Source organism: Eulemur rufifrons, chromosome 17, assembly GCF_041146395.1.
Source record: "Eulemur rufifrons isolate Redbay chromosome 17, OSU_ERuf_1, whole genome shotgun sequence".
Lineage (NCBI taxonomy): Eukaryota > Metazoa > Chordata > Mammalia > Primates > Lemuridae > Eulemur > Eulemur rufifrons.
In genome coordinates this window covers 6,852,196-6,868,184 of record NC_090999.1, presented here as the reverse complement: position 1 = coordinate 6,868,184, position 15,989 = coordinate 6,852,196, and the positions used below count along the sequence as shown (strand labels likewise).

General features: G+C 41.9%; 1 protein-coding gene across 2 annotated transcripts; it reads right to left on the bottom strand.

The window, feature by feature from the left end:
* Nucleotides 1–1,055: 1,055 nt before the first annotated feature.
* On the bottom strand, nucleotides 1,056–15,697 carry CCT5 (chaperonin containing TCP1 subunit 5). Of its 2 annotated transcripts, XM_069491890.1 has the most exons (11): nucleotides 15,531–15,697; nucleotides 10,886–10,946; nucleotides 10,247–10,411; nucleotides 8,883–9,081; nucleotides 6,958–7,150; nucleotides 6,728–6,877; nucleotides 4,709–4,828; nucleotides 3,855–4,040; nucleotides 3,235–3,372; nucleotides 2,561–2,741; nucleotides 1,056–1,472 (listed from the first exon to the last, which is right to left on the bottom strand). In XM_069491890.1, exons 1-11 carry the CDS (start codon nucleotides 15,633–15,635, stop codon nucleotides 1,345–1,347), a joined length of 1,626 nt encoding a protein of 541 aa, XP_069347991.1. In that variant the 5' UTR covers nucleotides 15,636–15,697; the 3' UTR covers nucleotides 1,056–1,344. The 2 variants fall into 2 exon arrangements, with proteins under 2 accessions (XP_069347991.1, XP_069347992.1); XM_069491891.1 differs by lacking the exon at nucleotides 10,247–10,411.
* Between the last annotated feature and the right edge of the window lie 292 nt (nucleotides 15,698–15,989).

Genomic DNA, 15,989 nt, shown 5'->3' with positions numbered 1-15,989 from the left:
ATTAAATAGGTTGTATGCTCAGTAGGTTTTAAGCTTTCAATACTGAGCTGTGTGGTTCCACACACACTAACGTTAGGAAGAATGACACAGCACTCATTCCTAAATCCACAGGTTATTTAGCAAAGCACCCAATGCACCAGAGAGAAAAATAGACTGAATAGTTAAGATTGGTAAGTGTCTAGGTTTACATGAGAAAGCAAAACTGAAGTATGTCACTTAAGCCAATTTAGCCAGAAGAGTCTCCATTTCCTAATTCTAGGGAATCTGACTAGTTCAGATGGATGTAAGTGAACTTTATTACCATGACTTTATAAGAAACATTCTTTCAGAAAAATCTACAGAATCACACACAAGCCACGGCAGAATGCGGTACGGGACGTGACGAGAACTAAAGGAGACTGGCCAAGACTGACCTGGCTCTACCACCTACTGGTGATGAGATGCTGGCAAATTATCAACACCCAGATGAGTGTCTATCTGCAAGATGTGAACAGTAAGAATGTATCTACTTCACTAGGCTGTGAGACAATCTAGGTAAAGTTCTCGGCACAAGCGCTGGCCATGGTGAGGGCAATGTCACTGTTAGCTGGCTCTATCTTAGTCAGTAGAATCAGTTCAGTCATTCTGCCTACAACGGTATTGCAAGGCACTTCTTCCCACTCTTCAGATTCTCCCTTATTTTCTACACAATTCACTGTAACCTCCACTTATTCTGTCCCTCTGATAAAAAAATTGGGTTCTTGATACTGCTCAGAGAGAATTAAAAAAAAAAACAAACGAGAGAACAAGTGGGTTCCAAATTGCCCTTCTAAGCACCTGCTAGTGGGACAGCTCTGCACACAAGGTGACTTATATCTGGGGGGGCGAGGACCAGAGTAAAGAAAAGGGGACTATGCCAAGACTACACTTTGAACACCAGTCTCACTAGTATTGTAACATCATAGGTTATGCTGGAGTAGCCTAGTAATAGCACTTAAAACGCCTCAATGTTTAAGCTGTTAATAATTCCTACAGCTTATTTTGAAAAAGATCTACTCAAACACTTTCAGTTAAGGCAGCATTTAATTAACGTTACAATAAATGTTTCTGAAACCTGAAAAGACGATGAAGGTTGTTTAAAGAGATTCCTTTAATATAATGAATACAAAAGCATGTGAGATAGTACCCCCACAATTACACGGCTTTGAACAAGTGAAACTATGGTTACCAAACAGCTGCTTCTATTATAACATCTACAGCATCTGAAAAAGGATGTAATAATAAATAACTGTAGATGCATCACGAGACACCCATTTATTTAATCGCAGTAGCGGATCTTACTACATGTTATTCTGAATTTTTTCTTTATTCTTCAGATTCTCCAGGCTTACGAATGTCATCAATCTTCAAAATCATCCTAACCATTTGTGTTGCAAGAGATATCTGTTGCTTTTTGCCAATCAAGGTTTCTATTACATGTTGTTGCTTCATATCTGTAAAATACAAAAAAATCAATTATCCTAAAAGAGCATATTTAATACCAGTAACTAGTTCTGATTTCCTGATTTATGGAATCACAATAAAACTTAAGAAATATAAACTGTTGGAGACCAAGCAGGAGGACACTAATCTCAGTTATATTTCGTTTTCAGATGAATATGATTTCATTACTTCTAAGGACATTCTGAAATTTGAACCCAGTTAACAGAGGCTGTTGTGGGGATGGGGAGGCTGAAAGGTGAAACTTTTCAATGACATCCCTTCCCACAAAGTATCCACACCCTAACTTAGTAAATCTGAAATAAGTAAAATCTGTACTTGAAATGTAAAATATTTCCAAGACAGACCTAGAAAATGCTAAATTTTAGCACAACCAGGCATTCAAATTAAAAACATTACATATTTGTCTGACAAAGAGTTGCTTTTATTAAAACCTTGGGATGTGAGTATGAAAAGCAGAATATACCTGTATCTTTCCTAAGTAAAAACAAGCCATCAGATTCTGTGGACTGATTACAGAACTCCAGACATGGCTCAATTAGTACAGAAATCCCTGGGACCACTGTTTCAATAAGCTAAAGCTATACTACCTTTTCAGCAGCTGAACTACAGAAGGGGCTACAGAAGTTACAGTATATCATCATTTATAAAATACTCCACAATCTGCAGGATATAACCACATAGTAAGCTGTAAACTAAAAGTCCATTTCAGAGCTGTTTTATATGATATTGTCCACTTTGACATTTGCACAAAAAATGGGAATTATTTTCTAAAGCCAGAGATTAACACTTGAGTCATCTTTGGTTCCAATGAAGGATTAAGGTTAAAAAAAAAAAAGCCATCTTTGGTTAATAATACCTTATTGTAGTTTACTATAATTAAAATGAATTTTGTGTTGCCAGGACTAGCTATCTAACCAACTCCTAAGGTAATCAAATCAAACATTCTAAAATTCAGGACTTGCATATGTAAAGTATATTTAAAAAAAGATAGTTTCATAGTATATAATATACAGTAATACATAATTATTCAAATAAACCCCAAATATAGCCCCACATAAAGATCACGACAGCTCCTCACCATTTGTCCCCTTGTGCAAACAGTCAATTCCAAGAGCAGGGTTCACCTCCTTCACTTGTCTCGCTCGAACTTCGGTCATAGTCTGGATAGGGTTCATGCCACTGTTCTCAGAGAGGGCCATGGGGATGACCTCCAGTGCGTCGGCAAATGCCCTCATGGCGTACTGCTCCAAGGTCGGGCACTGGAAGGGCACAGGGGTGTGGTAAATGCACTTGGCAGAACAAAACCTCCAGTAGCAACTTGGAAACACGACTCTATTCCATACTTTGAAAAGCTAACGCATAAAGAGTTTTAAATAAGCTGTCTTGATTATTTTTAATCTATCAGAATATTGAAATGTCACTACAGAATAAGGACACAGAGGGTATACGTGTGAGAAATGTCTCACAACAAAGCAGCCCTCCCTGCTTTATTTTTAAGTTATAAAATTAATTTGAATTTCAGATAATATTAAGACTAGAGATTTACTATTAGTTCAAGGATGGAATAGCTGAGAACAGCTGAGGAATGCTAATTATGGCAAACTGAATTTGAATAAAAGGATGTGCCCTCAGCTCACAATGCTTTGTTCACTGTGAGTCCAGCACCCCCGTCCCTGCTCTGTTGCGCAGCCTCACACCCCCTCCACACACCGGAGTCGTCCCTGTCCTTTACTCATCTTTGCACGTGTTTACCTTATCTGCCTCTCGGCTAACCGCCAGAGCACAAGATATTTCAGCAGCCCCTCCTCCATACACCACACGATTATCACGGACGAGGTTCCGGATGACACACAGAGCATCATGAAGGGACCGTTTTGCTTCCTCGATGATCTAGGGAAAACAGTTTTGCCTAAATTAACGTGACCAAGATCTACTCACTTCGGAGCCAAATACCTGGCAACTCAAGTGGAGAGGCCGTGCCATACATTTAGTCTTTATCATCAGATGACTTACCTCTTTAAACACCTTTCCTCCCTACAATGTAGTTAACAAAACTCAACAAAGGCAGCCACCACGACTCATTCTAGGACACATGATCAAGCAAAGGAGTAAAGCACTCACAAAACCCCCCCAGTGACTTGCATTTATCACAATGTGCTAGAAATTCATTCTCAACAGAGAGACTGTCAGTGGTTATTTATCTGGGCTCCCTCCCTGTTTCTGCCTAACGGACAGCAGAAATGTGCCTTGTGAAAATGACAATTAAACATGTTGTTCAGTAATCATAACTTACACCATGACACATCGTTTCTTTGATGCCACACTATGTACCAAATCAGAAAAAAATGTAGGACCAATGACTAAATTCTCACCATCTTATTTCCTCCTCTAATGAAAATGGTCACAGCTCTGGAGTTCTTACACTGCTCGATGACCAGCATTTTGTCTTTAGTTGTCCCAAATGAGATTTCCTTTACAAGGCCAGCAAAGCCCAGCTTCTCAGCCGTGAGCTCTGAGAATCGGGGCACGATCCGCCCTCCTGTCGCGATGGCAATCAGCTAATTGGTGTATTAAGGGGGGAAGGACAAAGACAGTATTGGTGAACAGTTAACTTTCAAAATTGGACCACACAAGCTCAGTTTGATCTAGGACCACCCTGTTCACTAGAATTGCTGTCCCCCTCTGGCCAAACTTTTCCAGTTCAACCCAAAGAGCCTTGTTAAAAAACAAGGTTCTGAAGAGCGAGGCAGCTTGGTCTGGCTTTGGGCTGCCTGGTTCTATCACCCCACACCCGTCCCCTAATCTCACGATCTTGTCTCCCCTCTGTGCAGCCCTCCCTCTCTCTGGGAACCTAGCTTGCACACTCCCCAACTGGGCTGCAGTGAGGACCAATGAGACAGTGTACAGCTGGGACCGCTGTTAGTATTTGGCTGACACAGGAGGGAATGAGACCAGGTCTTCCTGCATCAGAAAGTCAGTAACAGGGCAGGGCCAAGGGCCACGACATATGGAAAGCGTTTCAAAATGCCAGGAAGCACCAGAAATACATGGTACTGTTAAAAAAAAAAAAAATCCAGTGCTTTCTTCTTTCCCAGTTCATCCTCCTCTAATTGAATGGAGCCTGGGCATGTGGTTATTTAAGGCAAGTGCTATCAAAGCACCCCTTACATGCACTGTAAGCTCAACCCCTACATCCAGAAAAGTCTCTTCACATGGAGCCTCCTACCTCAATTTCAGGTCCTCCTACCCAACGAACTGCAGGCAAGTTATTCTGAAGAAGTAAATGATTCGCCTCATCATCAAAGCCCCACTGACAAATCGCTAGGTTAGCACCAGTTTCTTTGATCTGGGAAAAGAAATGCCACAATCATGTTAATACAAAGTAGGTATTTATTCTTTGTTATAACATTTGAAAAAAGGGGAGATGCACAGTTGGGTGCACTGAAATAAAAAAAGCACAAAAAAGGGAAGGAAAAATTCAAGTGTCTACTTTCCCGTCAGTTCCAAATTCTAAATAACGAACATCCATCAGTGGGGATCAACTCACTTTTTAAACTATATTTTAAAAACCACAATCAGTAATTTACACTGAACTCTGCTCTTACATACAGTGAAGCAAAACAAATGGAAGTGACACAAAGCTAATACCCTCTTCTCCCCAATCCAGGGATCAAAATGCTAAAAACTCTGCCCTGTCACAAATACTTATGACGTGGTTTCATCTGTGTGTTTTAAACAAAAATGCAACCTGCTTGTCTCACTTGAGTGGACAATCCTCAGTGGATCAACAGACACACCCTAGCTTAGGGGCCCACAGAGGCAATCTTGCTTCTTCTAGTAAGAAGCATCCCCCATTCCCACTTGCAAATAAATGGCTCACATTTCCCAATCATAAGGTAGTGATCAGAGCTGATCACTGCTCCCCTCCCCCGCAATGACCCACCTGGGACTGCTGCACCGCACCCCCAACTCCTGTCTCCCTGTCTCCACCCGGGCCTCCCAGATCATGCACCACTACCTGGCTGTACCCCCCTCCTCCCCTGGCCCTCTAGAGCAGTCCATTAACAGCAGACTCTTCACGCAATGTTTCCGTCACATTCTTACTGTGAACAAATTCTGGCTGTCCCTGACAACCAACCTGCCCACGCATTTCTCCTCAAACGGTGGCTATTCTTCCTCTCTCGTGCTCACAAGAGAAGGGTCCTTCTTGCTCCTCACAGTCGCCCACAATGTTCCTTTCTCGGTCCCTTGCTCTCATTCTTTAAAATTTCAGCACCTAGTCCCGTCACTATCCCGTTTTCATTCTTGGCAACCTGCACATCACCAAACATGACCCATCCAATACTCCTGGCCTCTCAGTTTACCTTTTTCTCTCTAGTGCACCTCAGCCAGCATGCCCATGACGCTGGGCCAACATCCCGGAGAAGAGCTTCTATTTACAAACTCCTGCCAGCACACCCACCCCCTTAGGATGGCTGTTTCTTACATAAACCAACCATGTTCCTGCCTCAGGGGCTACCCCATCTCTCCTCAGCCTGGAATGCCCCTCACCCAGAGATGCTGCCCTGTCACTCAACACAGCTCTCTTCTGTACAGAGGCCTTCTCTGACCAGTGTCCATGACAGAGCCTGGCCCACTTCTCCCTTATTCTGTGCTGCAAGGGCAAAAGTTTGGCTTTGTTCACTGCTGTACAGCTAGGACCTGGTATGTGGTAGGCACAAAGGTTATGTGTCATGAAGGAATGAATTCAATGACTTTCCTAAGAACAGACCAGACATTAAAATACCTTCTAGTTTGTCTGCTAAAATAAATAATGCTCTAAGCAATATCATGTTCATGGAAGCTTGAGTACTGGTGCTTTAAACTGCCAAGGACAGGGTCCCAAAAGAGGAATTGCTACATCAGAGAGCACGTACACTTACATTAAGGTATTTATAGGATCATACTCGACTTATTTGAGTAAAGAACTGGGATTGCTGTGAGTATATTCTGGTTTAATTCCAGTTACTGAATAACTCTTTTGTCTAAGTTATATTCAGAGATCGTTTCTGTGCCATTTGATTTATTTTCTGTGTATGTTTATTCCTTTTATAATTTAAAACTGAAGGACTATACTGTTAATGTGTTATTTGTGGGCACATAAAGTATCAAGATTATAATATAATCACACATATTTATTACCTACACCTAAATAACTGCAGGCTTTGGGAATTTAAATTTCACTAAGGGGTATGGTGAGACCTACTTGGTGAATCATCTCTTCAAACTTCTCCTTTTCATATTTCTGAAGGGCTTTATAATCTTCTACAGAGGTCACATCCAGCTTATGCTTCGTTTTTGGTTTAGGTGGTTCAAATGGACACGTGAGAATTGCAATCTTAGCATCTTCCACTTTCTATGTGGAAAAACGAAGACATTTTAATTGGTAGAACTGAGAGATAAAACAGTGTGAAGCTGTGAAAGGCAAGGGCTTACTTTTGGCATCTGTGGGTGACTGAAATCCTTATCCACAATCACACCCTTAATAAGTTTCGTGTCTTCCAGCCTTCCGCCCACTTTGCCTTCTACTTTGATGAGCTCAAAGTCTACATCTCTCCGCTTCATGTCCGCTACAGTGAGGACAGCATTCACAGCAATCTCGGCCATTTGTCGGTGACAGCTGTTGACCCTGATAAAAACACCCCAAAACAAATTTTCACATTCATTTCATAATTACCGCAACCAAAGCAGATCACGTGAGATGTATTATAAAATGTTCAGAGTCCTTTAGAAAGAAATGCCATCACCACCTTTCAATAGTTTAGAGCAGGGATCCTTAACCTGTGAACAACGGACCCTAAAGAAGACCATAAACCTAGATAGGGAAAAATTGTATCTTTATTTTCACTGACTCTAACTAAAATTTACTATTTTCTTCCATTATGAATGGATATTAACAAACATTGCAGTATGGCAAGAACTAAGTTTTTTTTTTTAAGCTCGCATTACTTTTTAAGAATACTATTACTATTTTATAAGTTTAGAATAAAATGAGAGAGATAATCACTCAGGAAAAGTAGACTTTATCTCAATGAGTGGAGCATTTAATGGGAAGTGAAAGGACTGGATAGGGCATGCTACCTTTGCAAGAATTTGCACCACAACATCAGTTACGGATGGGGGATGTTACTTTCTCGGGAAGCTTTGAAACATTTGAACAGACTTCTCAATAAATTTACTTTTGAATCAACAAAAAACACAAGGGAAAACTAGCACTTGAAATAGAGTGTCTGAAATCTTACGTCACCTAGGAAAGAGAACCATGAAACTAAAAATGTTGTAAGGATCCTAGAGTAAATGACTTAACATTTTGTTTTATGTTGAATATATCCGGCCATTTTCAATTGATTTGAGCATTTTTTTGTAGTAAAGACCAATACATATTTGGGTTTTACAAAAACTTACAGATAGAATAGGGCCAACTTATAAAGCAACAATAAAATAAAACTTGTGCATTTCAAGTAACGGTAATGCCTTCCTTTCATGAGAAAATAGTGCTATGCTTGTGACAGAGGCCACCTCTAGGGTAGCCACCCTTATCTAGGAGCTAGTGTCAGCTAAGACCTGTAACGAGAGGACAGCCCGCATCACTGCAGGCTTCTGCGCTAACACAAGCTGCTATGGACATCTTCCACCCAGGGGAAAAGGCAACACAGACAGATAATTTTGCTGCATTTTCCCTGACTACTCTGAATTGAGACCACTCCTTCCGTTTTGCCATAACCACTACAGGCACACAAATGAAAAATGAAAACATCTCTCTCACTGATACCAATTTAAAAAAATAGTGTGATAAAGCACCTTACACTGGATTTTTATGCTACATTATAGCAACAGACCGTAAGTCTGCTTACTGCAGCTTCCAACTCCTAGGCTCAAGCGGTCCTCCTGTTTCAGCCTCTCGAATAGCTGGGACTACAGGAGACCACCACCATGCCTGGCCAATTTTTGCAGAGATGGGTTCTTGCTCAGGCTGGTCTCAAACCCCTGGCCTCAAGTGATCCTCCCCCCAACCCCCGCCCCCGTCAGCCTCCCAGAGTGCTAGGATTACAGGCGTGAGCCACCATGCCCAGCCTCTAGTTGATTTTTAACCCAGCTGATCCTGCCAAATTAAAATAATTAACTACCTTACAAATATTGTCAAGGGCATTCAATACCTGAACTTGGAAATTCAGCTCCAAACTAAAATACAAGATGCGTGTGTCTACATCTACATTAAAAAACAAAGCAAAACTCAAATAACAGAAACTCATCAGATCAGTATGAAACCAGCAGTGGTCACTCTGTGTTGCCTTTAGGAACAGGCAAACAAACTGTGTCTCATCTACAAACACTTAATTGCATCTTCTACCAAAACGTACACTTTGGAGCCCAGCGTGGTTTTTGCAGTCTGAATCAGGGGTTCAGTGTCCTTTATGTCAACAAGGACACTGTCGCTGATCTTGTCCAGGTGCTCAATAGCAATGCGGGCGGCCTGCTCATAGCCGTCGGCTATTCTGATTGGGTGAATGCCTCGGTCTAGCAACTGCTCGGCTTCTTCTAACAAGGCACCAGCCAGGACTGCAAACAAGCCAGCAGAGAATCAGTTTAGGAAAACGTCAAAACTTTACTTTTAGTATAATCAATACAAATTAGATGCTACTCTGGAAATAAGAAGGCTCCAGAATTAAGCTGGAAGTAATCTTAGAAACGGAGGCCATCTGTTTTTAAGATGGAGCCTCTTGTTTTCATTTTAGCAGAGGTCTAACAGATCTCCCTTTATAGATGAACATTCAACCCTCAGTGATGTGAAGAATGTAGCTAAAAATATATGTAAAAAGAACATTTTTGTAAGTGGGAAAAAAACTATTGTTTTCCTGGTCCAGGGACGTCTACTGAGTGAAATTCGTCTTCGTGATAAAGATCATTTCAAAATGTTTTATTATTTACCCTCACCCATCTTCCCTTCCCCCCATTTTATCGCCACAAAGATGAGTTTTGTTTTGTTTTAAATCTGTGGCTCTCCAAGCATACCAAGAACAGTTCTTGATACACAATAGTATCCAAAAAATATTTGTTGAATAAAAGAATTGAAATTCATATGCAGAAAAGGTAACCCTAAAGGTTTTTTTTTTATCTCTTCAGTCTTCCCCAGCTTTTAATCTTAAACATTTCAAACCATCAGGAAAAAAATGCAATAGTAAAATGAACACTAGTTTACTTATCAACATTTGCCATGTTTTCTCTACACATGTACACTTTTTCTCTGTTCAACTATTTGAGAATTATTTGTAGAAATCATGATCTGTCACTCTCAAATATCTACATATAGCATACAGCTGAGAACAAGGGCATTCTCTCCCGTATCTGCAATGCCATTATCATACTCAGGAAACTCAACATTGATACAATACCATTATGTAATACATAATCAAATCCTTCCACTTGTCCCAAACATCCTTTACAGTTTAAAAACCACACAAAACCAAGCCAGCATACAAGTAATTATTACACATTACTGCTGGCTGTCACTTCTCATTGTCTAATTATCCCCAGTCCCTTTTCTGTTCTTTTGTGACTCTGTCAGTTTTGAAAAGTCTGGACCACTTGTCTTGTAGCATGTTCTTCAACTCTGATTTGTTCTGCTTTTAATGCTGACCCAGAGTCAACATTCTTGCAGGCATGTTAGCCCTGTGATTTTAAATAACACTTCTCAAATGAGACAGGATATTTTGCCTTTTCTTACCAACCACTCCTGTGGTTCCATCTCCAATTTCATCATCCTGTGATTTGGACAGTTCAACCATCAGCTTAGCAATCTGATGATCGACATCCATCATGCTTAAAATGGTGGCACCATCGTTAGTTACAGTCACATCACCATCCTTGTCCACCATCATCTTATCAAGCCCTAAAAAGACAACAAAGTTCAAAAAGCTTTTGAGCAAAAAAAATTGGCAACCAATACCAAGAACTATAAAAAAGGTTAGATCTCTTGACTTAGTACTTAATCTATTCAATTAATTATAAATAAATAATTCAATACAGAAAAGGATGCCTGCATGAAGACATTTTTAAATTGGCTAACATAAATGGCAAAAAGGAATTTATGAAGCGTCACTAAATGAAATATCACTCAAAAGACGACTGCTATGATTTACAAAATGCTAATGAAATGATGTTATGTGGAAAAAAGGGTCTGACCTAAAATTATACACGTTATTATGATTATAACCATGTTTAAGAAGTCTGGAACCTACCAAAAAATTCTGGGTGTGTTAGGGTATTAGGATGCAACCCCTACCATTCCCTACCTTTCTACAGAGAGGTTATACTATTTTATGTTTTAAAACTTGTTAAAAAATACAGAATGTTGGACTCTTACCATTTGGTCCAAGGGATGTTCTCATTGTATTTGCTACAGCCTTTGCTGCCATTATATGAGACTAAATGAAACAGAAAAAGCAAATATTCAGTTGTACACATAATTTCAATAGCATATAATGATTACAAAAATTCACTTATGACTTAGTTTCTACTCTCTAGAAACTTCTACATTTAAGAGGCAATAGACAAGTCTAAACCTAAGTACGATAAAAATTTTTTTAAATTTCAGAATATTATGGGAGTACAAATGCTTTGGTCACATAAATTGCCTCTGCATTGCTAGAGTTGAAGCTACAAGCATGCCAATCCCCCAGACAGTGTGCACTGCACCCATTAGGTTTGAATTTACCCATCCCCTCCACCCGCCTCCCACCAGTATGATAACATTTACAGCTCCTAGCTTTAACAGGCCATTCTTATATGAAAGAAACAGAACCAAATGATTTGTGTTATCTCATGTAGCCTTCAACGCATCAATGAGGCAGGTTCTTTTACCAGTCTATTTCACAGCTGAAAACATGGACAGTCTAACCTTGACCTGACAGGCCTTGCAAGACCACTTTGCAATAGTTCTCTCCCTGGGTATCAACGGGCAATTGGTTCCAGGAACCCCTGAGGTCACCAAAATCCGCAGATGCTCAAGTCTCTTGCGTTCAGTCCTCTATACCTGCGGGCTCTGCTTCCACAGATACCGACGGGACCATATTAACTTCATGTGAAGGGTCCAACAGAAAACACACAACACCTTCAACTGTCACACTATGGTGCAGAAATATACTCTTCCCATACACGGAAGAATCACCCTTGCCTGTCAAAATTTTTTACGAAAGATCATTTTTGAAAGGAGGAAAGTTCTGAAAAGTAGCCAAGAATTTAGTAGTAGTGATTCTGTGCAGGCACATAACCAGGTGGACTGCTCTGTTTTAACCTGTTGGTTTTCTTGCCCTTAAAAAGCTTCCGCCACTCACCTGAAACCCCAATAATTGTATCTACAGATCAAAGTGAGCAACTGGCCCCTAAAAGAAGGTAAGTAGCTATCAGAGATATTAGAATGAATAAGTTACCTGGTATTTTTTCTTACCACATCTAGCTACTAACCTGATTGACAGATATAATTTTTTTTTTTTAAGGAGGAAGTAAGCAGCAGAGAGGAAAGGAGGTAGGGAGTCTGGTAAATAGGAGAGATGCCGAAATATAATTTGCACTGCTGCTCAGGAAAATGGAAGAAAGCTTTCTTCCTTCTCCTTCAGGTTCTACATATCTCCAGACAGAAAAGTCTAAACATCAAGGCACGATGGTTCAGTTATATTATGGACGGTTCAGTTATATTATGGACTAAACGGAATTTTGTTGGCTGGCCTGTGAACTTAAGCCTGTTTTGTTTTGGGTTAAACACTTTTAGAATACAACTCCCTCCTAAGCCAAGTGCTGCCTGCATTAAAAAACAAAACAAAACTGTAGAGACAGGGTCTCACTATGTTGCCAAGGCTGGTCTCAAACTCCTGGCCTCAAGTGATCTTCCTGTCTTGGCTTCCCAAAGTGCTAGGATTACAGGTATGAGCCACTCTGCCTGGCCCTGCCTCCATCTGTAAGGCAAAATATGTCCTGGCTTGTGACGTTTCTTATATTATTGCCTTTTATTTGTTATAGATTTTGGTTTCACCTCTTTAAATTAGTTGGAAGTTCTACCAGGTCGGTGACCTCAAACTGCTAAGCCTCAATACTCAAAGCATGCACACCCAGAGCATCCAATTCTTACAGAGATTTAAATATCCATGTTACCATCCATACCCTTGGCTCTTGATTTCTACGTTCTAGGAAAATAAACTCTGCAACATCTGGACAGGTTAATTTGCAGAGAAGTTTTTGGAACTCAGGGGATGTCAGTTATAGCAAACAATCTTCCTAGTGGAACATCCTGCCTCACCCTCGCTTAAATTTAGGCCAATGGTATCAAAACACGAAAGGTAACCACAGCTTGAAAACATCCTTCTCTGTTTCCACACACAATTAGGCTTATATTTCCTCCAAATGTCTCGTTTCATTTCTTTCTATTTTTGCCATCACCAACCTAACACAGATCTAAAGAAAGCTATAGAATTCCAATATCTCTTATCTCACTCTCGGATTCACCCCACATCCAGCTAACCATTTTTCCTCAAACATGTTGCTTACCAGTCCCAAAGGTTTAAACTCCCCAGTGCCTCACTGGTCAAGTTCAAAAGGTGCAGCCTTTTCTTTCAAAGCCCTCCAAATATGTCTTCTGATCCCTAAAGTACTGATGCACAGAGGCCCTCCTCCATCTAAATCTGACCAACTTTTCAAACCAGTGCTAATGCACCTGCTCCGTGAAGATATCTGTGGTTCCCCCATCTGGCAGGTTACAAAATACAAAAAGTTCATTAAGGTCTGTGAGGATACTGGTAATCTTAAAATAAACTTTGATGATAGGTCTGTATAATAGAATTTTTTTTTTTTGACACAGTCTCACTCTGTTGCCTGGGCTAGAGTGCCATGGTGTCAGCCTAGCTCACAGCAACCTCAAACTCCTGGGCTCAAGGGATCCTCCTGCCTCAGCCCTCCAAGTAGCTGGGACTACAGGTGTGTACCACCATGTCCGGCTAATTTTTTCTATATATATTTTTAGTTGTCCATGTAATTTCTTTCTATTTTTAGTAGAGACAGGGTCTCACTCTTGATCAGGCTGGTCTCGAACAATCTGCCCACCTCGGCCTCCTAGAGTGCTAGGATTACAGGCATAAGCCACTGCGCCCGGCCTGTATAATGGAATTTTTAAAAGATAATAATCATAGGGAAGTGGTTCTTAACTAGGACCATTTTTTTCCCCAGGAGACACATGACAAAGTCTGGTGACATACTTGGTTGTCACAACTGAGAAGAGTGGTGCTACTGGCATGTAGTGGGTAGAGGCCAAGGATGCTGCTAAACATACTAAACAGGACAGGTCCCCACAATGATCTGGTCCCAAATGTCAGTAATGCCAAAGCTGAGAATGTTGCTATAGAGCATTTGCTTAGACTCAGACAGAGGTGGGCTTGAATCCTTGCCCTGCTCTTTAGCAACTGTGTGACCTCAGGCAATTTCTCAAATGCTCTGGGCCCAAGTTTCCAATTCTGTAAAATAATACCTATCTCAAGAGTGAGGCTTACAGTCAACAGGCAGAAGAAAATGGCTGATGCAAAATAATCTGCAGCTTTAATTATTGTTGTATTTGGTGTGTGTACTGGATGTTACTTTCTCTGCAGGCCCCATGAAGTGAAAGTTAGAGTTGAATATGTGATACAAGTAGCTTGAACCTTTTTTCCTACAAAGGAAACAAACACTGAGTACCCACCACAGATTAAGCACTGTGTGGCCACTCCTAAGTTCCTCCATTTAGTACCTGCCAATCCCCAACTTGACAGGGGCTGATCACTTCCACTGGGAAAAGGGGTTCAGAGGTTGTACACAAGTTACAACTTGTCCTAAGTAAGTCTGTGGAAGAAGTGTATTAATTCTAAGTTTGTATAAGTAAAACCCCAAAACAGTAAGTTAACACGGTCACCTCAGATCTGGTGGCATGTGTATACACGCAAACTCTATGGAGTCATTTTATAACAAACCCTACAGGCCCTCTCAAAGTGTCCCTTCCTCTGCATTTTCTGGCAACACCCCTTCCGTCCTTACCGGGACCCCTGCACTGGTTTCTCTGACTCCTTCGGTTATTCCCTTTAGTCCACCTCAAACGAGGCTTCCTAGGGTGTACTCTACTTAAAATTCCGCCCAAAACCCTCTTAATGGCTCCCTTCCCCACGACATAACGTCCTGATTCCCAGGCGTGGCACTCAAGAGCTCCAACCTACGCGGAGAATTCTCACTTCAAGCAAACGGTGCTTCGTTAAAACCAGATCGTTCTTCCACGCTACAATGTGCCCGGCGTTTTCCTGCCCAAGTATTTTACCCTCACTGCTTCTTCTCCCTCATTCAAACTCTCACCCCAACCGTGTGCGGGGCGCCCTTCCCTTTTAGTGGCATCCCTTTCCGTAATTGGTTATTCTCACCATATACCGCCTAGTATTACGGCTATGTGCGTCCATTTCCCACTCTTACGACTGTTTTTTTCTTCCTTAAGGGTATATGTTCATTCTCACAACGCCGCATCCAGGGATGGCCGCTCATAAAGGCACTCAAAAATGAAATGCTTTTGCAAATGACCAACCTTTACGAGTGACAAAGAAAACGAAAGGGCCGTTGCGCGTACACCAACTGAGGGTCAAGAAGTTAGCCCCGCAGGTGGCCCCGAGCACCTCCCCTGTACCTTTGGGTGAAAACCCGCCAGGGTACGGCGCGACTGCTGGGCTGGAAGCGTCGGGCGGGCCGACCCGAAGCTGCGCCACCCAACTCCGAAGGGCGCCTGCGGCCCACCCGACCCCGCGTTCGGACAAAGGCCTGTACGCCAGCCTCTCCAGAGCTCAGGGAGCGGGGTGCGTGACTGGGGACCAGAGGGGCTCCCTCGGAGGAGGAGATTCTCCACCTTTCCGGGGAGCACATGGCAGAACTGCTCCGGAACTTGCGCAGGCGCAGAGCCACTGACTCCGCCGCTTTTCCCTCATCCCACCGCGAGCGTGTCTCGGTCCCGTTACCTTGAGGGCTTCAAGTCCCATAAGACGAGACTTGCGGTCCTGATCCTTGATGATGAGGAAAGGGCGCCCATATTCATCGAAGGCGAGAGTCCCCACGGACGCCATCGTGCAGCAGCAGGAGTTACTTCCCCGCAACCGGCGGAGACCACACCGGAACCGCGGACACACCTTCCTCTCGCGGGAGGGTTCAAAGCTCGCGCATGCGCAGTACACGGGGACGAGACTTATGTTTCACCTGAGACTAATTTCACGCTAGACAGTACCTTCTGGAATCAGCGCCTTTGGAAACTTCTACCATTCAAGAAGCTGGGGGAGGGAGTTTGAAAAAAATCACGAGAAATTTTAGAACACAAGTCAAGAGCAGATTAAGTTTAGTCATTTCTTAAAACTTTACAATTGAGGGTTTCTGAATAGCGGGTCCTAACGAGGAACTCATTTACTTACAGCATTATTTTCTCC